Source organism: Pantherophis guttatus, chromosome 3, assembly GCF_059756535.1.
Source record: "Pantherophis guttatus breed Tessera chromosome 3, ASM5975653v1, whole genome shotgun sequence".
NCBI lineage: Eukaryota > Metazoa > Chordata > Lepidosauria > Squamata > Colubridae > Pantherophis > Pantherophis guttatus.
In genome coordinates, this window is record NC_142065.1 from 190986094 (window position 1) to 191010804 (window position 24711).

The following is a 24711-nucleotide window of genomic DNA, read 5'->3' on the forward strand; positions in this document are numbered from 1 at the left end:
TATAAAATATAATATACACCACCTTCAACGTAGATAAGGGTCAGCTTATTTGCAGGGGTAGTGTGTCTTTTATTATTGTTTTTTGACAGGGAATGGGCTTTTCCATACATAAGGACAGGGCTCATTATCCCTATTACCCCTTGATGGTCATTCTCTGGTACATCATGGGAGCACACTGTTAGAAAGGTCTCTGCTTTATTGGTGCTTGTGACCACCTGGGAAAAGAAAAGAAAAACCTTCCACAACTTTGATTGTTTGAGCAATTGAGATGGAGCAAGTATGGGGTCCCTCTCTCCGGCACTGTCCTCCTGGGAGGGAAACAGCCAGAGATGGACTAAGTGACTGGTTTGTAACATGTATGACTGGTTGTGGGATGTTAATTAACCACAAGCGTCTGAGCCTCACCACTTTCCGTAGATAAGGAAGGCCTTTTTCTGTTAGCCTGTGGTCTAGAATTACAAACATTATCCATATAGTTAATGTCTTTTACCTTTCTTCCATCTTCCTTCCTATGCTCGTTTACTATTGGATGTTCTTGCTTTGTGATGGGGGGCTCCTGGTCCAAGATGGTTATGTCTATGATTGGGTAAAGAACTTCTAGATGGTGTCATGCAAATTTTTGTCAAACTTGTGGAACTTTTCAGTGTAGAATTTGTAGAAGAAGAAGTAGTAGTAGTAGTAGTAGTGGTAGTAGTAGTAGTAGTAGTATTCTAGGTGGCTGGAAAGAAAAAAAGACCAAAGTGCTTGACTGTCTATATACTACAGAAGTCTTGGTAATATAGAAATAGCCTGCTATTGCTTTCTAGAGGGTTTTTTTAAAAAACTTCCCAGTCTAGCTCACAGAATTGACATTTTCTGAAGGCTTCCCAGCCAGGTATTGGTTCAGGGCTGTCAAACTGGGCCGGATGCATCATGTGCTGGCCACATCAACGCCTGGTTTAGTGAAGGGGAAAAAAGTCCTGATACATCACATGATGCTGCCGTGACGACGTGAGTATAACACCCCTGTATTAGTTAAAAAAAAATTAGATCAGTCATGGTAGACCAATTGCTGTGACTTAACTGGGCTCTATATGCTTAGATTATCAACTGAACAATCTTAAAAGTTGTTTTTGGTACAGTTCGGTACATGCAATGACTTGAAGCTAACAAACCCTGAAGAGAGAATTGCTATCATGGTTCTGTGGCTCTGCAAATTACCTTGCTTAGAAACATTTCATTCTACTTGCTGGAGTTCAATTATCCATGTTTGGTATAAGAGTGAGGAATGAAGTCCCTGAATGTTTTCTGGGAGAGGTGCTGATACCAATCCTATTGTCTCAGTGCTTTCACTCTCAGCTTGTAATTATGTGCACCTCTCAACACAATTTACTTACATTAATGAACACTTGCAAGAATTTTAAATATTACGACTATCTACATTTCATAAAGGCAAAGCACAGCTTTTGTATGTCTGGCTGAAGGCTACGTAACAAGTTTATGTCACAACTGGTCCAGCAACAAAGAAATTTTGAATTATAGTTTCAGTTGCACAGTAATAATGATGACAACAACAAAACATTTGTTGCTGACTTTTTTCTGAGATTTAAATTTTAGTTATTTTCAGTTTCTAATAACATTCTAAATGACTTTATAACAATGAACAATAAATTTATAATAGTTCAAATTTGCAAACTTTATCCAGAATCCATAGACAGGTATTTTGACTTTTAAAAATATTTAAAATTAATTTTCCAATAGTTTTTCCTTTGATAGTATTTACCCTGGGAACAGGAAACTTGGAAATCGCTCACATCTGACAACACTGCGGATGTTTATTTGATTTTGGCACAGCCCAACTCCGGGCATTGACAAAATCCAATCACTCCATCTATTCTTCATCTATTCTTAGTGTTCTAAACAATATATCATTATTTTCAACAAGGGGGGAGGGGGGGAAGCAAGGAAAATTTCTTTTATTTTTCTTCATGAGTGTTTTTCCTATTATCCACCCAAAAATGTCTTGTTTTTTTTATAACAGACAATCAGATCACTTATTGATCGGTTCCATTTCTTTTTCTACACATGAACAGATTTTTGCTTGAATTTTATTTTCAAAACAACAAATATAAGTAGATGTCCACCAAACAGGCACCATTCTCTTTCATTCTTGAGGTCCAATTTTTGTTTTCTATATCCTTCCAAGTTTGTCATCAAATAGAAAGAAAAATTCCTGCTGGATCACAGTCATTCAGGAGATTACACAACTGTCTTCAGAAGGCATTGCTGGTCCTTCCATTATCACCAATCAATTGTGTGTAACTAATTTATGGATTCTTACTTTTATACAATAAGAGATGACACAATCACGACTACCAATTTTTAAGACATGGTTTATCCCTTCACACATAATTCCACTTATATCTTTACTTCCCTGCACCTATTTACCTATTTATCAACTCCATCCCACAAGATTAGATCTGTTATTTAATACATGCTTGACTAAATAAATAAATAAAATAAAATAAAATAAATAAAGATTGGGCCAGATTTACTACTGCATCCTACTCCTTTCCCTTTGTCTTACTTGCACTGACAAGTAAGTGCATATTTTTCCTACTATTTTTCCTTTAATTACTATTTACTCTTATTTACATTGCCAACTTCCAATTTCCCATACGGTAAATTGCAGCTTTCACATAAGTATAAGGAAAAATAACCCCGCCAGAATAAAAGCTCCGAATTTAAATCCTCACCTTTCTGAACTTTTCCGCTGGAGAAAAGTTTTCATTTCTTTTAAAAGCAAAGGGTAAACATGTTACTCTGCACCCCTCCACACAAGCACCCTCATCTTTCCAGCCACGCGCACAGAGGATCCACACAGGTGTGGTTGGGGGGGGGGGGAGGAAAGGATGCGCCTTTGGAACAGCCCGGGAAAAGGGAAGCGGGAGGAGATTCAGGTGATGGGGGGGGGGAAGGTGTGTCTACGCGGCCCCCCCTCCCGCCGCCCGTTCAAATATCGCGCGACTCGCGATTCTCCTCGTTTCCTTTCGGCAGGGGGCGGAAAAAAAAAGAAAGAAGTCACATCCTACCGGCGAAGGGAGCAGTGGGGCGGCGCGGCTATGTCCTCCCCGAGGCCGGCCAGGTGCGGCGCTCGCCCCCCTCCCCCCCGACTGGCGCAGGTGAGGTGGGGCGCGCGGGCTTCGCCTCCCGCTGAGCCTCGGCGCGCGGCCCTTTGGCGCCGCCTTTCCGGACGGCGGCTGGCACTTTTTTTTCCCTCTCCCGGGAGTGGTGGGGGGACGAACGGATGGGCAGAAAGGGAGGCGGAGCCCGAGTTGGCTGGCCTGGCTGGGGCTCCGCGTTTTCCTCCCGCGGACGGGAATCCCACCTTCAAAAACCTCCCTCGGCTTTGCGTCCGCGCTTCTTCGCTCTCCTCCATTGCTTTGGGCTTCACGTCGCGGGGCGTTCTTCGTGCTCCCCCTCCGGATTGTTGGGGAAGAAGGGGGGAGGGGAGGGAGGTCGCAGCTCGCAGGAGGTGGCTTGAAAAACTCGCCCCGCTTTTCTTTTCTTTTTCCGCCTTTAAGACGCGGGGAAGGGAAACCGCCACGCATCGGCGGCTCCCGGCTTGTGCGCTTGGAAGAGTTTTGCGCTTGAGGCTTTTTTTACAGGGGATGGTGGACCCGCATCGAGGGGTCCGGTAAGTGGCGTGAAAAGCTGATAGGACCCGCAGCCCTGAAGGGTCGCAGGTGGCCTGGAGAGTTGCGGCAGGAAGTGAGCAACGGCCTCCCGAGCCTGGTTTTGTGGGGGAGTTTTCCTTTTTAGAGTTGGGATCTCCCTTTCTCACGCGCGCCTCTTTGCGCGCATTGGGAGAGGACGGAGAGCTTTGGGAATCCTTGGAGCGAGGAGGAGGAACCGTTTGGGTAGCCACAGTTTGGGGGGTTATTTTACGCAAATCCCGGGCCGGCTGTGCGGAGGGTTACGACAAAAAAAGAGCGTCTGTGTTGACAATCGATAGTCTATCTCTCAAAAACAATAAAGCTGCCGTGACCTCCGTGGGGAAGTTGCGAGTGATTTTACATTTGATAATCGGGTTGATTTTAAAGTTTGGATGGTGCTTCGCTACAGCTTGGAGCCTGCGTGCGTAACTATTGGGAACAAATAGTTTCTCCGCCTGGCTGCCTTTCTTGAACACTCGGGGAGTATCTCGCTGCATGCAGTGGAATGCCGCTGAGTAAACATGCAGAGGCTTGTGTGTTTTTTTTTTTTTGTGGTAGTAACTGGTTTTTAGCTGAGCTCCCTCGTTGAAGAGAGAGTAAATCCAGTATTCTTTTGTCTGGCGTCTTCTTACAGTTCTAAAGTACGATTTTCATTTTCTGTTTAATGTTTACCAGATTCCTGATGCGGTTAAAAGCTGCTATCAATTAACTTCTTTTTGGTTGCTTTGCAGTTTGCAGTCGGGGGAAAAATGTTATCTTTAAAAGCACTGCTGCCGATGCAAATATGAAGAGAAACAACAAATGTAATCTCTGAATGCCAGTTATCTGCTTGAGAGAGAAACCAGGACTCCCCCAAAAAACAAATCCTTATGGTGAAGCTGGAAATATTTGGGAAGATGGGGGTCCTTGTTTTCCTTCTGATCTGGAGTTTAATCTTAAACTTGACCTATGGACACAGTTTGTTCACATGTGAGCCTATTATTATCCCAAGATGTTCTGGAATGACTTACAATATGACATTTTTTCCTAATATGATGGGACATTATGATCAGGACACTGCAGCTTCCCACTTGAAGGTGAGTTTTGTCCTTGTACGTATTTATGAGCAGTTTTTCTCTAATGCAGATACCTTTTGCAGTACAAAAATGTAAGATTATTAGTTTTATCCTGCCTTTATTACTTTTATAAATAACTCAAGGTGGTGAACATACATAATAAATATTCTTTCCTCCTCCTGTTTTTCCCATAATGACAACTCTGTGAGGTGGGTTGGACTGATACAGAGTAAGTGGCTGAAGGTCACCTATTTGGCTTTCATGCCTAAGGTAGGACTGGAACTCATTGTCTCCTGGTTTCTAGGCCAGCACCTTAACCACTAGACCAGACTGGCTCTTAATTTATTATTTTAGAAACCTTAATTCAAGAAACAATTTACAGCATCCATTATGTGTGTCAAGCAGTTAATGCAGTGAAAATATATGACGGCTTTTCTTATGATGCTTCTTTTTCAGTCTGCTTTTAAATATATTTTCCTATTTTGTTTATACCTTGACAGCTTGGCTCAGTTCCATTTGCAATGTTTTTGTTGTGTTAGCAGCAAGAGCTGGTAATTAAGGTTTTTTTTAAAAAATTTGATTTATATGCCGCCCTTCTCCGGAGACTCAGGGCGGCTTACAGTGCGTTAAGCGATAGCCTTCATACTTTTGTATATTTTATACAAAGTCAGCTTATTGCCCCCACAATCTGGGTCCTCATTTTACCTACCTTAGAAAGGATGGAAGGCTGAGTCAACCTTAAGCCTGGTGAGATTTGAACTTGCAGTAATTGCAGGCAGCTGGTGTTAATAACAGTGCTTTAGTCTGCTTTAGTCTGCTGCGCTACCAGGGCTCCTGGTAGTTTTCCAAAGCCTTTTTTAAATAAATGCCTGCATTTGGTTGGTTGGGTACATTAATGGGACGGAGCCTTTATTTCAGGCTCTGCAAATTGTGATCCATTAGACTATTGTAAAATATTCTGCATTTTACTTTTGAAGAGTGTTGGGAAGATACAGTTGATGAAAAAGGCAGTATTTAGGTTGCCAACTGGTATATTATAATTATAATCATTATGATATTGAAAGATCTGCCCTGTTGCCTATTAAGTTTTATACACAGGTCAAGGTGTTGATTTAGTCTTAATGGTTAGAGTCTAGCTGTCTGGGGACTGTCTTGTTATGAGTTAGCTCTGTATAAAAGGATTGTGTTAAGCATCCATTGAGAGAAGCATGATTGTCAACTGGATTAGGCCTTCCCCTGGGGAACGCGTTCATTTCAAAATTGACAGCTATTCTTTCAGTTTGCTTCTTTGAAAGTATAATTTTTAAAATTATTGACACATCTTAATTTTTCATATATAAACTCATCTTGTTTTTCTAGAATTACCTAATTTGTAGTATGAGCTAATTTTTCTTATATTTTTTTTTCTTATACTTAAATGTCAATTCCATGAGTCATTAAAAATAAATTTAAAATAAAATATTTTAATGTTTTAAAAATCCAATTAACAAATCTTAGCTATCCAGAGATAAGCTTTCACCTGAAATAGTTTCAAAAACATCTTTTTATGTATCCTCCCTGAACCTATGTTTAATTTTCTGTCTTGGCTTCTCAACTGAGATATTTTAATCATCAGACTAAAAGCTTCTAGGTTTTTGTAGTAGGTAGCCTCTTATGGGATCTCCTCAGGCCTTCAAGCATCTGCCTGCATAAAAACTAATTGCTATCTATAAAGCTTTAGATGTAATTGTAGTTGATCTTTTTTTCGGCTATATATCTATTTAAATCTAGTAGAAATAAGTCTGATGCATTTAAATAATCTGCCCATTAATGCTATCTACTAAATATGTATATTTGCATATACATAAGGGAGAGTTTTGCAGAAGAAGAGCATGCTGGCAATGGAAGGTGGACACAGGATGCTAATGCATGCCTTTATTAACAATTAAAATTATTTGAATAATTGTTTCAATATAATTATAAAGAAGTCATATGTACACATGCACAAAAATAAATAGCATTTGAACACTCACTTTATATCTTGTAAGGTAACTGAGGCAAGTCAACACATGTAGAAACAAAGATGAAAGATTAAGCATTGAGCATGCTTTTTAAAGCTGCAATTTTAAGTACAATTATACAGGAGTAAGTCCAATTGAATTTGGCAGGACTTGCTTCTAAGGAAGACTATAATCAGCAAAATGGGGTGCCCTTAAGGTACCTCTTGGGTTAAGGATTAATGTAGGTATTGCATCAAAAAGCCCATCCCCCACTCCCCAATTTAGGCTGCTTGTTACAATTTGGGGGATACAATTTTTAAAAACCAAAATTGGTATTTTTTTTATAAATGTTTTTATTGAACATATTTCATCATTTTATATCACATTTACAATTTTTACAGCGTTCCAGCATTGATAAAACCATACATACATAACATACATTAAATTTCTTATTCTTCATTTAACTATATACATTGTCTTTAATTTTAGTGTTCCTCTTAAGTTACCTTTTACTTTTCATCTTTACTTCTATTCTCAAGCCATTTGTATCACATGTCCCAGACTAAATAATATTCCGTTTCCCCACTTTCTTTTAATTCCAATGTTAGCCTGTCCATCTCAGCGCAGACTAACACCTTTTAGATCACCATTCTCTTCGAGGGTATGCTGTCCTGTTTCCAGTTTTGCGCATAGGCAATTCTGGCCGCCGTTGTTATATGCACTATCATGTATTGAATTTTCTTACTGTAGTTTCCTCTTGTTATTCCTAATAGAAATAATAATAATAGAAATAAAATAGCTCAATTTGTTGGCTCGTGATTTCTTCCAACCACAAAATTGGTATAGGTTGGAGCGGAGAACTAGATTCGGTTTAGATGTTGAATCTACACCTGTGGGAATTTGGTCAGGGAGTTTTAATGGGAGGAAGAGACAAAAGTGACAAAAGGGCTGTGTCTCTTGAGGGATTGTGTGCAGAGCTGGGGAGAGGAACACACTTGAATAGTTGATATGTCCTGGGAGTTGCTGATTGCCCATTGTAGAGACTGGCTGACTGATTCCTGCTTATGGAACAGCTTAAGATAGATATAAGCTGGATAGATTCAGGCAGCAGTGCCTGATTGAGTTAACAGAGCTAGCAAGAATTTACTTGAAGAAGAGGAAGTCCTTGTAAATTTAGAGTTTGTATTTGAGTAAAATGAAGAGAGACAGAGAAAGGAATAAGAAATACAAGCCTCTCTGTAATTGATAGTACAGAGAAGAATGAAGAAAAAGTGAAAATGTTGTTGTGACATCCATGCTTCTGGCATCTTTATCTTCTTGCCCTGAAAACAGCTAGGGTTGTGTTAACAGCAAATGAAAAAAAAATATCCTTGTAGAAAAAGACACAAGATTGGAGCAGCAAGTAGCTACATTCAGCTGATGAGAAACGGTGAGGATTTATCGTTTCAAAGAAAGGAGGCTCTACAACTTAGCTATTCTAAGACAAATAGAATAGCAAAGCGAGTGGGTGAGAATAACAACCAGAAACAAGATACACAGAAGGTTTTCTGTAATGCTCAAACTCTTAACAGCTTTCCAACCTTCGCAGATGAAACAGTCTATGGGTGTTTAAGGAAAAAAATGGTGCAGACAAAATGTTCAGAAAGAATGCAATTATGCAGTATAAAAGTAAAGGTAAAGGTTCCCCTCGCACATATATGCTTGTTGTTCCCGACTAGGAGATGGTGCTCATCTCCGTTTCAAAGCCAAAAAGCCAGTGCTGTCCGAAGACATCTCTGTGGTCATGTGGCCGGCATGACTAAATGCCAAAGGTGGTCCCTATTTTTCTACTTGCATTTTTTATGTGCTTTCGAACTGCTAGGTTGGCAGAAGCTGGGACAAGTAACGGGAGCTCACCCCGTTACACGGCACTAGGGATTCGAACCGCTGAGCTGCTGACCTTTCAATTGACAAGCTCAGAGTCTTAGCCACTGAGTCACCACATCCCTGTTTATGCAGTATAAGAAGATGAGAAGATTCACTCTTAGGAGCTATTGAAACAAAGGTATATAGGCAGATCTGTCAACTCATGAAGCAAGCTGTCTTCTAGGAACAAGGAACAAGTGGGTAACAGAAGAAGTTCCAAGTGATTCAACTGATAAGTTATTCCTTTCTGCTGACACACTTAGGGATAAAATAATATCGCAAAGAACAGCTACGAAATATTACCATAGACTTTGAAAAACTTGGAAAGAGGCTGGGCCTGGAGGCTCAGATGATTTACTTTTTGAATAATTTTATTAAAGATTATATTAAAAAGATAAAATTAACACAGGAAGCTCATAAAATATTTTTAAAAGAAATCAATATTTTAAAAGTGCAGGAAAAAAAGCCTCCCCCAAAAAAGGGAAAAAATCCTTCATCCCCAACAAGTACCCTGTTTCCCCCAAAATAAGACATCTCCTGATGATAAGCCCAATCGGCCTTTTGAGTGCATGGCAATAAGGCCAAGCACTTATTTCAGGGTTCAAAAAAAATAAGACAGGGTCTTATTTTTGGGGAAACACGGTATATTCAACATTAACAGCATGCCTCTGTCTTTTAAAATACAAATATATCTTTGTTCCACCTTACCCCATTTTCCGTAGATCCACCTCTAAATCTTCAGCTCTCCTTATAAACCAGCAAAGATCCAATAAGACACAAATAACAGCAGTCCACCTTTCATTTAAAGAACCTCCAATCCCTCACTTAATGATCAAAATCTAACCACAATTATAGATTAAAAAAAGATAAACTGTTAAACATTACCAGAAATAGTAACCTCTTATTTATACATGAAAAGTACGGTAGTAACATTTATCTATATACGGCAGGGGTGAAATGTGAAATCTGTTACTACTGGTTCTGTGGGTGTGGCTTGGTGGGGGGTGGGTAATGTGACGGTGGGTGTGGCCAACTTTTTTTTAAAAAAAACTTTTCAAAGCATTTTTTCTAATGCTTTGAAAAGCCTCTCTGCCGATCAGGAACTTAGCTGGGATCGTCAGAGACTTTTCAAAGCATTTTTTTTACCACCTCTTCCGGCCAAGAGGTTGCAGAAAAAAATGCTTTGAAAGGCCTCTGATGATCCCAGCTGAGCCGCGCGATCATCAGAGGCTTTTTTTTTACTTTTAAAAGCATTTTTTCATCAGAAGAGGTTGTAGAAAAAATGCTTTTAAAAGTAAAAAAAAAAAAGCTTCTGATCATTGTGCGGCTCAGCTAGGCATGGTGCGGCTCAGCAGGGCAGGGATTTTTGCTACCGGTTCTCCGAATCACCCGCCACCATCGCTATCGGATCAGGCGATCCGGTCCGAACAGGGGGCATTTCACCCCGATATACAGGTATAGTTCAATTTGCAATCACAATTGGGACCAAAATTTCAATCATTAAGCTAATCACGATGGTCATTAGATGACTCTTATGATTATTAAGTGAATTCAGCTTCTCCAATTAATTTTGCTTGTCATAAGTCAGCTGGAAAAGTCGCAAATTACAATCACATAACCTCAAGACACTGCAACCATTGTAAATCCAAGTCAGTTGTCAAAAGTAGTGCTTAACGGGTCTAAGTCTACATGGAGAGAAGTAAGCAGTGGGGTACCACAAGGTTCCGTCTTAGGCCCAGTATTCTTCAATATCTTCATAAACGACTTAGATGAGGGAATAGAAGGGGAACTCACCAAATTTGCAGATGATACTAAGCTGGCAGGAATAGCTAACACTCTAGAGGATAGGCTCAAGATCCAGATGGATCTTGACAGACTTGAACACTGGGCCCTATCTAACAAAATGAAATTCAGTGTAGAGAAAAGTAAAGTCTTACACTTAGGTAAGAAAAACCAAAAGCACACATATAAACTGGGGGAAACCAGGCTTAATAGCAGTGACTCTGAGAGGGATCTTGGAGTCTTGGTGGACAATCAGCTAAATATGAGCCAGCAATGAGGACCCAGTTGTGGGGGCAATAAGCTGACTTTGTATAAATATACAAAAGGATGAAGGCTATTGCTGAGCACATTGTAAGCCGCCCTGAGTCTCTGGAGAAGGGCGGCATATAAATCAAATTAAAAAAAAAAAAAAGTGCAGCGGCAGCTAAAAAAGCCAGTGCAATCCTAAATTACATTAACAGAGGGATACAATCAAGATCAAGTGGGGTACTAATACCACTCTATAAAGCCCTAGTAAGACCACACCTAGAGTACTGCATCCAGTTTTGGCCACCACACTATAAAAAAGAGACTCTAGAAAAAGTGCAGAGAAGAGCAACCAGGATGATTAGGGGACTGGAGACTAAAACATATGAAGAACGGTTACATGAACTGGGCATGGCTAGTCTAGTGAAGAGAAGGACCAGGGGAGACATGATAGCAGTGTTCCAATATTTGAGGGGTTGCCACAGAGAGGAAGGGGTCAAGCTGTTTTCCAAAGCACCTGAAGGCCCGACAAGGAATAATAGATGGAAACCGACCAAGGAGAAATTCAACCTAGAAATAAGGAGAAATTTTCTGACAGTGAGAATAATCAGCCAATGGAACAGTTGCCTTCGGAAGTTGTGGGAGCTTCGTCACTGGAGGCTTTCAAGAAGAGATTGGACTGCAATTTGTCAGAAATGGTATAGGGTCTCCTGCTTGAGGGGGGGGTTGGACTAGATGACCTATAAGGTCCCTTCCAACTCTGTTAATCTGTTATCTGTTAAGTGTGAATTGAGAGTTATGCAATGGTCGTAACTTCAAGGAAGGGTTGTAAGACACATTTTTCAAGGCTGTTGTAACTTTGGACCATTATTAAGCTTCAGTTGTAAATTAAGAACTACCTAAAACTTGTGTCTGTAATCAAGCTCCTTCAAATGGACTAATTTACAGAATGCATCCTAAATCTGGGACCCATGAATCCTTTGGAATTGAAATTTGGCAAATTTTTATAAAACATGACAAAACGGTCAGAAACCATTTTACTGACATAATATAACATGTCATAAAACATTTCCTGTGGTCAACTGCTTATGTTTTGACTATGCTTTATAGTTCTATAGGGCTACTTTCAAGGTTGATATCTTTTGAATATCTCTCTACATTTTTAAAAACCTGTCCAGTACATTATAAGCTCTGCCATTGTTTAAGGCAATTGAGGAATCTGATAATATATATTTGAAATATAACTGAAACTATGATCCAGTGGGCAGCAGGTTGTTTAATAGGAGTTATAAACTAACCCATTACACCCCATTGAACATTTCCAGGAACAACTAACCAGGACAACCAGAGGATAGATGGTTTTTTAATTTACTTTTCTGGTCTATGGAAGAGATTTAAAAATAAAAGAATCCTGTAGACAAATGATGGGCAGTGCAAATCAGTCAGATTTGGTTTCTTGTATCATTGTCTGATTTATCTAGCATAAGCTGCTAAAATGGGATGGGTTATACCTCACAAAAACTGGTAAAATGTGCAAGATTCTTTAGGCAAGGTTCAATGTGAATCATACAGAAAATCAAAATTAATTTTAAAACCACATTTTGCAAATCTTTTCAGGTAATAGAACATGTTAATTTTTTAAAAAAATCCCAGGACCTTGATGAACAGATCTCATGAGAGAAAATTGATTGCATTTGTGTGATGTATTTATATGTATGTACATATGTATGTATGTATTGCCCTTAGTTTCTCATGGATCACTTGAATTTTGCAGAATATAGTTTGAAAAACTGTTGAGCCACTGAAAAAAGCTGAACATTTACGACCTTTATTATCTAGGAATTAATGTATGGAAAATCAACAAAATCATCTTAAGGTGTTAATGTAGAAGGGAAAATAGATTTAATAGATGAAATGGAAACTCTCATGACTGATAGATAAATCAAAGAACATTTGAAGAATACTTTTTGTTTCAGTTGGAGTCAGTTTGATGTAGTGATTAAGGCACCAGGCTAGAAAGCTAAAGTCCGAGAGTTTTAGTCCCACCTTAGGCACAAAGCTAGTTGGGTGACTTTGGGCCAATCACTCTCTTCAATTCTAGGAAGTAGACAATGGTAAACAATGTCTGAAATCCTAAATGGGACTTGATCAGAAAGTCTCTAGTGATTAAAGACACTTGAAGGCATGCGTGTGCGCACACACACACAAATACACACAGAAAAGAACAGAAGCAGCTAAAGGAAAAGAGGAAGGCAATTGTACCATATGTGCAAAAGACCTTTGGAAAGCAAATTGCTTCTGTTTCTATGCTTAAAATATCAAGAGTGAATTTGAGTTAAGGAATACTATTGTGGGAAGGCACTATATTTATCATTATTGCACAACTTCCTGAACATTTTAATGTACATTTAAATTATTGTATTTCAGCTTCCCCAATAATTGATATGTCTCTGCACCTATGCTTTCTCCCTACATTGCTAACATATGTTTAGGTTTTTTTACATATTTGACATGAATATGATAGTTATATAAAATGTTTTATTCAGTATAGCTATTAGTATATGTTGTGCATAGCATGGCATAATTTGTGTATCCTGTTCATTTTCAGTCATTCTTCTTCAACAATTCAAGTGCTATTTGTTTTCCTTCACTTTTTGTGTGTATGTGTGTTTGCCAGGAAGTGTGGTTTATTGTACAATAGAATATTTTCATCTGGCCCATACAATGGATACCCTAAATAAAGGAAAATGCTATTGACTTGTACATTTTCTGGGTGGTCATTGGATACGGTGAACAAAATAATATTCATTAGATAAATATCTATCCTGATGTTTTAGAAAAGGTCAACTGTCACAAGCAGGAGAAAGAGGTCAAACCTGTGGAACATTAAGCATTGGAATTATGGATGTTTAATTAAATGTTCAGTGTGATTATACAAGAGAAATGACTTCAAATATACAGCTTATAAACTTTGCCATAGAAACCTGGACTATAATTAATGGGACCAATTAATGTGCCTATCTTCAAGTGCAGGTGGATATGAAAACATCTACCTGCTCTTTCTTGCTCTCAATCCCCCATGGCATTTAATGGATGGAGTCAATCTGTGTGTACAATCTATGTGTTAAAAGGTGAGGAGATTAGTACCTCACCTTACCCTTCAGCATAACATTTTCAACCTCTGACCGCGCCCCCCCGCCCCCCGAATTTTAATTTTGGTTCATAGTAAAACCTGTTTGCTACACTTCAACTGTTGCTAGAAATCTCAGTGAAATCATGTTGCTAGAATCTTTCTCTTGTCAGTACTGAAGTTTCAGAAGAAGTTAATTGAGAGATGAAAACCCATTCTATAGGGCGGGGGTGTCAGACTATTTCATTGAGGGCCGCATTAGATTTGTGTTTGATCTCGGGGGGATGTGGCCAGGGTGGACGTGGCCAGCTTGTCACTTGTTTCAGGGGCGCCTGTGGCAGCCTGAGTGCTCTGCCAGCGAAAATGGGCTCCTGATCTCTGTTTTCGGGTGCGAGCTCTGTTTTCGGCTGCGACAGTCTCCTGCAACCCGGTGCCAGTGAAAACGGAGCTTGGGAGGGCCCCGGGCCGGTCCTTTGCTGTTTCCAGAGCGGCCTTGCAGGCCTTGAGTTTGACACCCCTGCTATAGGGCTTTTTACAAAAACAAATTGACAAGATTTTTTCGGGGAGGGGAGTCAGCCTTACTAAAATGTTATAGTTTGGAAGTCATTCTTTTATGGAAGGTCTGTAACAAGCTGATAGTCTTTCAGAAAAGGAAAGGGAAAAAAGGATTAAAGGCACTCTTGCTTTGATTTGTTCTGAATTTTCTTTGTACGCTAATTCACATCTCATTTTCTTTTCCCAAAGCTCTTTCTTCCTCTTCTGAATCTTCAGTGCTCCCCAGATGTCCATGCATTTCTGTGCAAAGCCTTTGTGCCTGCTTGCTTTGAACAAACACGTGTTGTAAACCCTTGCCGGAGCCTTTGTGCAAGAGTGTATGAGGACTGTAAAAAGATGATAGACATGTTTGAAATTGGATGGCCTAAGGAACTTGAATGTAGCAGGTACATTGCTTTTCATATTTTTCCCCCCTCTTATTTCTATTTGTTGAATTTATACTCTGTGGCAGTCTCATGATTCAAAAATGTACAGGAAATGAAAAAATAAAAACAACCAGCCATAGTAGAATTCAAACACAAACAACATAAAAAAGAATAAAAATTAACCACTATTTCTATTAGAATTAACTTAGGTCTTAGGTCCAGCTGAATATCTCTTCATATTGCAGATATATGGCTCTCTGTTTTTGCACACAGTTGAAACTGCATCAAATAATTGCTCCATTATGAACACTATTTATATGATATCTGATTCCCCAAACTGTCTCCATAATCCCTCATGTTTGGGGACAGGGGGAAAATAATTTTATGAATTGGGTAACTGCATGCTTGATCATTAAATTAGCCTTCAGCTTTCTTCCCAAAATTCATGTCCTTGAACATCCTTCCTCTTTCAGGGAACTCTCAACACATAGTGAAAACATGATTAAGCTAAATTAATCATGATTAAATTAAACTAAGAACTATAAAGTTTTAGTTTTTGCAAGCCTTGAGATTTACTCTTTGGATTGGATTTTGTGATTTTGACATAATTGACCTTTGTTTCATTCATTTTGTTGCTTGGTTATCATTGATGTTTCATTGTTATCTAACAGTTATTTTATCTGAGGTTAAAATGCAACTCAGGTCCATTTAAACATCTTAGCTTTCTGAGCCATGATGATTGGGAATCCTGAGAATTGTAGTTTAGCACCTTTAAATGATATTATCCTCCCCATTCTAGATTTTTAACTGAGTGTTTGGCTTAATTGGATTCAGGTTTTTTTTCTTTTTAGGAAACTGTAGATTTTATAGATAATTGAGAATGGCTTGCAACCATTAGTATGAAAGCTAATTAGCGAATTGAAATTTCTATAGGATAGAAGTAGCGCTTGATGGCTTTATATTTCCATTGTAGATGCAGCAGTTCAATTGAGACTTTCTTTAGAGACCAATTGTTAGGAATTATGAAGGGCTTTTGCTCCTTACCATACAGGACAAAAGTGTTAGGCTTGGGGCCATTTTTGATTCCAGTTTTTATTTATAACAATTGATGAATTAGATCAGGCCACTTTTTCTTAACCAGAGATTCAGTCTTAGCTATTCAGGCTTGGAAAACCTTGTATTAACTATAGCAGTTCTCCACTTGGACCTATTAAAAAAGAATGTGAATTCTTCAAATAGTGTAGAGTGCTCTAAATAACTGCTTAACAGACCTTTGAAAGTTACTACTTATGCCCAGCAATTGTTAACTTTTCTCTATATTAGCACAAGTCCTTTTAAAAAGCCTTAAGCAGTCTGTAAAGTGGGAAAGTTATTCTCAGAGCTCTGGATTGACTTTTAGCAGCTTTTGTATTTGAAGCATAAGAGGCGCATTATTGCTTCAGTGTACCTGCAACTATGTTCCCTTATAGTGACTTTTTGTGGATTCTTGCCTATTAATTTTGTTTTCTTTCTGTTTAAATTTTGTGTGTGTGTGTGTGTGTGTGTGTATGTATGTATATGTGTGTGTGTGTGTGTGTGTGTGTGTATATATATATATATATATATATATATATATATATATATATATATGCATATTCTTTCTAGCCAGGTTTTACCTACGTAAGCTAAGTTGTTCTACAGCCCTAGTTCTGTGAAATCTCATTCTAGCCAGGTTTTACAAATAAGATATACCTAGCGTATGCTTAGAAACATACATCTCATGTTTTGAGAAGTTTTTTGTGTGTGTTTAGAGTAACAGGCGAATGGAACCCCGAATAGCCTGCGGCCACTTCTATAATATCATAACCAATTTCCCCCTCTTTTTGGACTTTCTAGATTGGAGGACTGTGATGAAACTGCTGCTGTCACTGCTTCTATTACTACAAGAGCTCATAACACATGGAAGATCCCAGGGCAGCCCAAAAGGGACTATGGATTTTGGTGTCCACGTCATTTGCAAACATCCAGTGGACAAGGCTATAGGTTTTTAGGCATTGAGCAGTGTGCACCCCCTTGCCCCAACATGTACTTCAACAATCATGAGCTAGAAGTTGCCAAAAGCTTTATTGGCATTGTTTCAATTTTTTGCCTTTGTGCCACTCTGTTTACATTCCTAACATTTTTGATTGATGTTAAAAGGTTCAGGTATCCAGAGAGGCCAATTATATACTACTCTGTTTGTTATAGTATAGTGTCTCTCGTTTACTTCCTCGGGTTTGTCCTAGGAAACAAAACAGCCTGTAATAAGAGCGATGAAAAGCTACAGCTTGGTGAAACAGTCGTTCTTGGTTCTCAGAACAAAGGTTGCACCCTTGTCTTCATGGCTTTGTATTTTTTCACAATGGCCGGAACTGTCTGGTGGGTGATCCTCACAGTCACTTGGTTCCTTGCTGCTGGAAGAAAATGGAGCTGTGAAGCTATTGAACAAAAAGCCATGTGGTTCCACGCAGTTGCCTGGGGCATGCCGGGGTTTCTCACAGTGATGCTCCTTGCCATGAACAAAGTGGAAGGTGACAACGTTAGTGGCGTCTGTTTTGTTGGCCTCTACGACTTAGCTACATCTCGATATTTTGTTCTCCTGCCTTTGTGTATTTGTGTCTTGGTCGGTTTATCTCTCCTTTTAGCGGGTATAATTTCTCTAAATCATGTGCGCCAAGTCATACAGAATGATGGCAGGAATCAAGAGAAGTTGAAAAAATTCATGATTCGAATCGGTGTCTTCAGCGGCTTATACCTCGTACCTCTAGCGATACTTTTGGGCTGTTACATCTATGAGCAGGTGTATAGGAAGATCTGGGAAACCACTTGGGTTTATGACCACTGTGATCAATTCCATATACCCTGTCCTTATCAGGTAAGATTGAAATATTAGCACATTTAATGCTTGAATAACAAAGAATAGGGCATACGGTTTTGGGGTCGGATTGTATGTTTTGATGCATCAATTAGTCCACAGGCAAAGAGAACACTGTTTGGAAAGAATATTTGATGCTCCCAGTACTTTTAGGAGACCTGCAAATTTTTTGTAACTGTTAAATACGGTAGTTCAGGGTTGTATAATTTCTTGTGGGGGAGGGGTCAAATTCATTGCATGTGTCATGACATGTATAGAATCCTTTAGAACAAGTTAAGGGCTATGTAATTGTAACTTTAAATTGAAGATGGTAGAAGGACCATGTTACTCATTTGAAATACAAAATGTGTTACTGGAGCATAAACTTGTAGATTTCAGACCTGGTGTCTTCCTGTTATAGAAGATATTTTTAAAAAATTGTTAAGTAAATAGTTTCTTCATAGAATAGTTAGCAGCATCCTCAGCACTGGATTATACATACATACATTCTGAAACATTTAAAATTGAGAAGATCAATAATTTGCATAACAAACATCTTAATTAAATGGACATTTGAGGTTAATATGTACCCCTCTCCAATAAAGTCAAATGTTTACATTTAGAAACAAAAATAAGCAAGGAAAGTAACTGTAAGTTAAATACTGTATCTTTGATATCATTTGAGAGTGTCATTTCAGTATTATAAAACTTTGAAGTACTAAAGCAGTTTAATTTTTTTTTTTTCAAGATACCTCAGATTTTATGTTCTATGAAATTACAAAGGCTGGTAGGGTAGTTACTTCTAATCTTGAATATGCAAAAGGAAAAAAATAAAATTCCTTCTTTCATTTGTACCATTATAATTTCTAGAGATTCCAGTTTTGAGTGCGTAGAGTAGATATTCTTAGTCTGAGTTTTTAGTCTTTCCACTATAAATCAGAAACGCCTATTTTTCATTTTATCCTCTGAAATGTAATGCAGGAAAACCATTTTTCCATTGTATTTTTAGTAAATGCTTATTGTTTTCCAGGTCCAAACATTAGCTAGACCGGAAATAACTTTGTTTCTAATGAAGTACCTGATGACTTTAATTGTTGGCATCTCTCCAGTCTTCTGGATAGGAAGTAAAAAGACGTGTTCAGAATGGGCAAGTTTCTTCAACAGAAATCGCAAAAGAGAGTAAGATGCGTTTTTGTACTTTGCCATTTTTACTTATAGATAAAATACCTTAATACTATATGCTTGAATGTATTAAAATGCCTTAATACTTCCATACTTGGAAGATACATACTTCCAAGTATATATCTTAGGATGCTTTGTGACTTTGTACTTGTACTGGAAGGATAAAGTGCTTTAGGGATATGATTACTGTGCTCTAAAGATAACCGTTTTGTTTTACTAAAAACTGCATATGTAAATAACAGACATATGAGCACTTTTAGATGCTAAGTGACAAAGTGTACCAGTTTTATGAACAGTCCATATTCAGAATAAATATATTAAGGGCTCAAGATTTGACAATTTATCCATATTCTAGCTTTGTTCACATGAAGCCAAATAAGCCAGTAACATTTTTAGCTTAAATGTGTTGTAAATCCCAGCCCTATAGGCTAATGTATTATATAGTGTGTTTTCAATAAATCATAGTTTAGTAATGATAGGTAAGCATGCTATGAAAATATAGGAATTTGGAGGCAACTGTTAGTGCTATATTCAAGACAATAAGTTACAAGTTGAATGGAGCTAAATAGCAGAGAAAAACAGTGGAATGGTTTTCAGGACAAAGCAGATAGTAGTCTCCTTCAGTGATATGGGCAGCTAAATAAATTAATTAAATAAATAAATGAATAAATAAGATGAGAAACCAAGGATACAGATGCAGGCCTAGGGAAACAATTGAAGAAGAAGGTATAAAATAGCAAGAAAAAACAGGCCAAACTGAGTGAACACACATACAGCACTGTCAGCCTCACCAAGTAGACCAAGCAGGAAACATGACTAGGTTAATGTTAATTGTACTTTATTTTAAAGTTATATTAACAGAATCTTATAGTGTAGTTCTCCCACCATCTCCTTTACAACTGAGAAACTAGGCAAAGTCCCTTCTGAGCCTCTTGCTCCACCCACTGTCCAGTTGCGGGCTATGCTGACTATTATCTGACCATTCTCCAAGCAGCATCTCTTCAACCTGTCTTCCAAAGTCTTTCCCATATATTATTGACAGTTGCATGGTATCAGAAGAAAGGAGATGAAACATAAAACATGATAATCTGGATGGATGGCTTTGTAGAGTTAGCAAAGCAAAAAGAAAAGACCAAGGATGTGTGGTTGGTAGAGCAACATTTCCTAGAGCGGTGTCATCTAGATATAGTGAGACTCGAGCTACTACTGAGGCTACTTCTCAGACAGGAGGATGTGCACTTTACAAGCTCCGTTGATTTTAACAGGATAAGTTTCTATAACTCCATAGTTTTTCCCACCTGATTTCCTTCAGGTGAAATCTGCCAGAGTTACCTCATGGCAAGATGGGTGGCAAACAAATTTAATAAATAAATAAACTACTAGATTAGTTTGGAAGAAACTCCGATCTTCCAAATATATTTTTTAGTCTTTCCCTAGCCTTAGTAAGCATGGCCAATGGGCAGGGATGATGGGAGCTAACAACATTTTGGGAGGCGATAACATAGACTCCACCATTTAGCTAGATAATGGAATCAGAAAGATAAAAGGTCCATTTTTTGCCATGACGTCCAATCCGTTACTTTGTGTAAAAATCTAAATTAAAGCATCCAGGACAGATGACTATAGGCACACTTGAGTACATGCAGTGAGGGGGATCCCATCACCATTTTTGGTAATTTCTTCTGCTTTTAACTCTTTTCTCTGCTATAAGATTAATTTTGCTTCCCAACTTTGTTTTCCAACTTCTGAGTTGAACAGGTCTTAAAACTTTTTCATGATATACCCTTAGTCCTCAACTTACAATTGGAGCCTGCCTGTTGTGGTCATAAATCATGAAGGCCATTAAGCAGGTCACCCAACATGACCTGATTTTACAACTCCCCCCCCCTTCAGTTTGGACTTAGAGTTAATCTTGTAATTATCCTCCTTTTCAGGTGTTCCAATCCTTCATTGAGTTGCTAGTAACTTTATTTTCCTCTTCATTTTATTTTGATCTGGAAAAAGTCCCCAGAGAAAGAGAGCACACCTCTGCATTGAAAAACTTCTTCCATTATCTGTCAACTCCCACAGCCAAGAAGTTCCTCCTGCTGTCTAGCCTGAATCTGCTTCCTTGGAGTTTTAATTTGCAGGTTCTGGTCCTGCCCTCTGGGGTAGTAGCAGAAACATGCACTACCTGTTCCGTGTGATAGTTCTTTAGATATCTGAAGACTGCTGTCATATCTCTTCTCAGTATTGTATAGACTAGACCTGTGATGGCGAACCTATGGCATGCGTGCTGGAAGTAGCATGCAGAGACATCTCTCCGGACATGCCAGCCGTTGCCTGTTGCTTTTCTGGGTTCCGATGCGCACATGTGCGCCAGCTAGCTGGTCTTTGTGCACGGGAGCACCAGAAACAGGAAGAGCAGCTCCCAGGTGCCCGTGTGCATGCCGGGAAGCTGAGCTTCTGGGTTCCGGTGCGCACATGCGCGCCAGCCAGCTAGTCTTCGCATGCACGCCACAAACTGGAAGCTCAGCTGCTCTTCTGGTTTCCGGCACTCCCGCTCGTGCATGCCGGGGAACTGCTGTTCCGGTTTCCGGCGCTCCCCTGCGTATGTGCACGCGCTCCCTTTTCAGCACTTGGTACCGAAAAGGTTTGCCAACACTGGACTAGACATACCCAGATCTTTAACCATTCCTCAAGGGCTTTAGTTTCCAGACCTTCAACCATGTCTGTAGTTTTTCTCTAACTAACTCAAATTTGTCAATATCTTTTTGAATAGTGATTCCCAGAACTGGACACAGTAGTGACCAGGACAGAATAGAAAAAAAATATTTCCTGTGCCCTGGAACTTATGCTCCAGTTAATGAATTTGCCAGATACTACTTTTTAACAGCTTGATCGCACGGTGGGCATTGTTGACAGATCCCTTTCACACAGTCAAGGTTGATCTCCACCGTTTTATACTTAGACCTTATGTTTCTTCTCCCTGGATGCAGGATTTTATATTTCCTCCTTTCGTGTTCATTTCCATCTACTTCTTAAATTGTCTAGGTATTTTGTAATTCTCTCTTTTTTTTCATTTAAAGTATTAGCTACCGGTACTTTTCCCAACTTTATGTCAGCTGTAAATATTACAAGCTTTCTTTGCAGTTTATTTTCATTTCTGCAGATTTACTATGAAAACTGAAAAATATTGGAGGTACAATCTGTCATAAAATGAAATCTACAAGTATTTTGAGATTGACTGGAATAAGTTGGAAGTTTTAGGTTCAGTTGATATATCTAAATAATTATAGAAAAAAGGGGTAATTAGCATTTTTCTATCTTTTTCCCTGATCAGTCCAATCAGTGAAAGTCGGAGAGTGTTGCAAGAATCATGTGAATTTTTCTTAAAACACAACTCTAAGGCAAAGCACAAAAAGAAACACTACAAATCCAGTTCTCACAAACTGAAAGTGATTTCAAAATCAATGGGGACTAGCACAGGTGCTACAAGCAATCATGGGACTTCAGGAGTGGCCATTGCTAACCATGATTACTTAAGCCATGAAGCTTTAACTGAGATCAAAAGTTGTCTGGAAGCATCTGAGAGAGAAATGGAAGCAGAGGTCGTACGTAGCCAGAGAGTGGAGGAAGAAGAGTTTCCTCATAGTGAACAAAGCATGTTACAAATGCGATCCAGCCCTACGGTGCCTGTGCAAGAACAGGAGAGCAAAGCAGACAACAAGCAAGATATTGCCAGCTTATCTGAAAGCATGAAGAGAGCAGCTGAAGAACGGTAAGAAAGTTTCTGCTTTAGTTCATATCAACTACTGTTTGTTCTTCTTACTAGCTGCAAAAGTAGCAAAAATTAAAATAAACATATTTCAAGAAAATACATCTGTGCTAGGCATAGACATTAAAGCAAGTACACTTTGGCACAAAACAAAAAACGTTAGATGCAGTCATTCAGATAGTGAATGTTTATATGGCCAAAAGACCCAAATAATAGTGTAGGTTCCTTGCTGGTAAAGACAATGACAGTGTAATTTGGTGAGACGCAATAAAATGCAAATAGAGTGTACATGCACACGATTGACTGCTGCTCTCATAGGTGGGGTTAAGCGCATGTGCTCGCCCTCCATTTCCACGGCCCGGTTGCAATTAGCTCACAGCCCACTAGTGGGCTGCGGCCCAGAGGCTGGGTACCCCTGGTCTGTGAGATCCCCAGGTCAGTTACTGATTTGTAAAATGAATCTTCTTCCACAGTGAGGATACATAGAGTATAAGTACTATAGTGTAGTGCATGTTAAAATGCTAAATAATGAAATCATAAAGGAATATGTGAAATTCTATTTTCAATAGTAAGTGTATTATATATTGTCCTATTTTAACAACTAGCCTGCTGTCCCTGAGATTTTCTAATTACATTATAGCAAAAGCTATTTCTAGTAAACATAATAGCACAAATCCACGGATGATCTCACCCAGCGGCTTCACATAAATGTTGAACAGGAATGGCGAGAGGACCGACCCTTGTGGCACCCCACAAACAAGGCGCCTCGAGGTCGACCTCTGCCCCCCTGCCAACACAGACTGCGACCGGTCGGAGAGATAGGAGGAGAACCACCGCAACACGGTGCCTCCCACCCCCAATCCCTCCAGCCGGTGCAGCATGATACCATGGTCGATGGTATCAAAAGCCGCTGAGAGATCTAATAGGACCAGAACAGAGGAGCAACCCCTGTCCCGAGCCCTCCAGAGATCATCAACCAACATGACCAATGCCATTTCCGTGCTGTACCCAGGCCTGAAGCCGGATCCCCATCTCAGGATTAGAGCTGGTTTCTCTGCTTCTCTGCTACACAAGATCTTTAATCGAAAATATGGAGTTAGTGCATCATACATACAAAGCATGTGACCTGTATATATTACTCACTGCATCCTATGTGTTGTTTAAAAAGTGTTTATTTTCATATCTGTTCATTTCACTGCTTGACTTTTATATTATTCATCTCAATGTTTCTTTTTGTGACTCTAATAGGGGAACTCCTAAAAATGACATTACTGAAACTTTTCCACTCCAACTTGGTCATTCACATCTCAGTGTTTCCCAATTTGGCAGTACCAAGGGATCAGGATTGCTGTTTGCCCACTCATCTTCAGATTCAAGGAAAGCTCACGAGTCTGGTCATAGCTCAAATGGTTGAGAAGATGAACAAATATCAATTTGTCCACGCTGGCTTGGAATTCTCACCCTTGAAGTCTAGGACCTCTGAGGAGCACCAGGTTAGGAAAAAAATATGTTTCGTGGATAATTTGAGGTCAAGAAATGACTCCATTCTGGGATAATACTGCACATGAGACATGCATTGTGTCTTGTAAATAAGCACACAAACACCCATTGCACCAAGAAAAAATAAAATAATATTGTGGAGAGACGCTGCGCACTTATTCCTTCTATGGAATCTGTTACCAAAAATAAAAGAAGAAAGGGGCAAATGTGTAATTTGCTTTATGTCAAACTCTGGTGAAATAATAAACGGAAAGGTTTTATATTCTGAAGACTATTGAAGAAAACTTAATTGCCTTAAGATCTTTTTAGTAGTGCTATTTATGCTTTAAAATGGAGTATGAACTGCTAACCTTTCATATGTTGTAGTCCATCTCCATAAGCCCTAACTCCAATTGCCAATGATTAAGGATGATGTAACTCATAATACAAGAACATCTGTTTATCCCCCTGTTCTTCATCTGAGGGATTAAACTAACATGAATTGCTGTGTCATACAGTAATAAATTATTCAGAGTTTGTAGGAGATGAAGTACTGGATACATCCTAACAGAATAAAAAGACAATCCTTCAATAATCCCTGAAGATCACTGAAAAAAAGTTCAGGTAACTAACAACTGGGACTTTCTCAGTGGAAACTAGTGCTGAGTCTGCTCTCTTCCTCCCATCAACTATCTCTGGGCTTTTAGTC

General features: G+C 39.0%; 1 protein-coding gene and 1 long non-coding RNA gene across 4 annotated transcripts in view; one reads left to right on the top strand and one right to left on the bottom strand.

The window, feature by feature from the left end:
* The window catches only part of LOC117668331 (uncharacterized), a 10339-nt gene extending 7370 nt beyond the window's left edge, over positions 1-2969 (bottom strand). Inside the window, exons 1-2 of the long non-coding RNA XR_004592252.3 lie at positions 2736-2969; positions 491-718 (exon numbers count right to left, since the gene is read on the bottom strand). This is a non-coding gene — a long non-coding RNA (uncharacterized LOC117668331). The remainder of the gene's footprint in view (positions 1-490; positions 719-2735) is intronic.
* On the top strand, positions 2968-24152 carry FZD6 (frizzled class receptor 6). 3 transcript variants are annotated; one of them, XM_034422143.3, is made up of 7 exons: positions 2968-3161; positions 4427-4771; positions 14537-14733; positions 16588-17605; positions 18615-18763; positions 22089-22526; positions 23772-24152. In XM_034422143.3, the coding sequence occupies exons 2-7, from the start codon at positions 4565-4567 to the stop codon at positions 23935-23937; spliced, it is 2175 nt and encodes a 724-aa protein (XP_034278034.1). In that variant the 5' UTR covers positions 2968-3161; positions 4427-4564; the 3' UTR covers positions 23938-24152. The 3 variants fall into 3 exon arrangements, with proteins under 3 accessions (XP_034278034.1, XP_034278037.1, XP_034278036.1); XM_034422146.3 differs by having other exon boundaries at positions 3154-4336; XM_034422145.3 differs by having other exon boundaries at positions 3160-3676.
* Positions 24153-24711: the final 559 nt, after the last annotated feature.

Coding starts and splice junctions, on each gene's coding strand:
- FZD6 (XM_034422143.3), top strand. CDS start 4,565: ATGGTGAAGCTGGAAATATTTGGGAAGATGGGGGTCCTTGTTTTCCTT. Junction 4,772..14,536: donor CTGCAGCTTCCCACTTGAAG/GTGAGTTTTGTC, acceptor CTTTTCCCAAAG/CTCTTTCTTCCTCTTCTGAA. Junction 18,764..22,088: donor AACAGAAATCGCAAAAGAGA/GTAAGATGCGTT, acceptor TTCCCTGATCAG/TCCAATCAGTGAAAGTCGGA.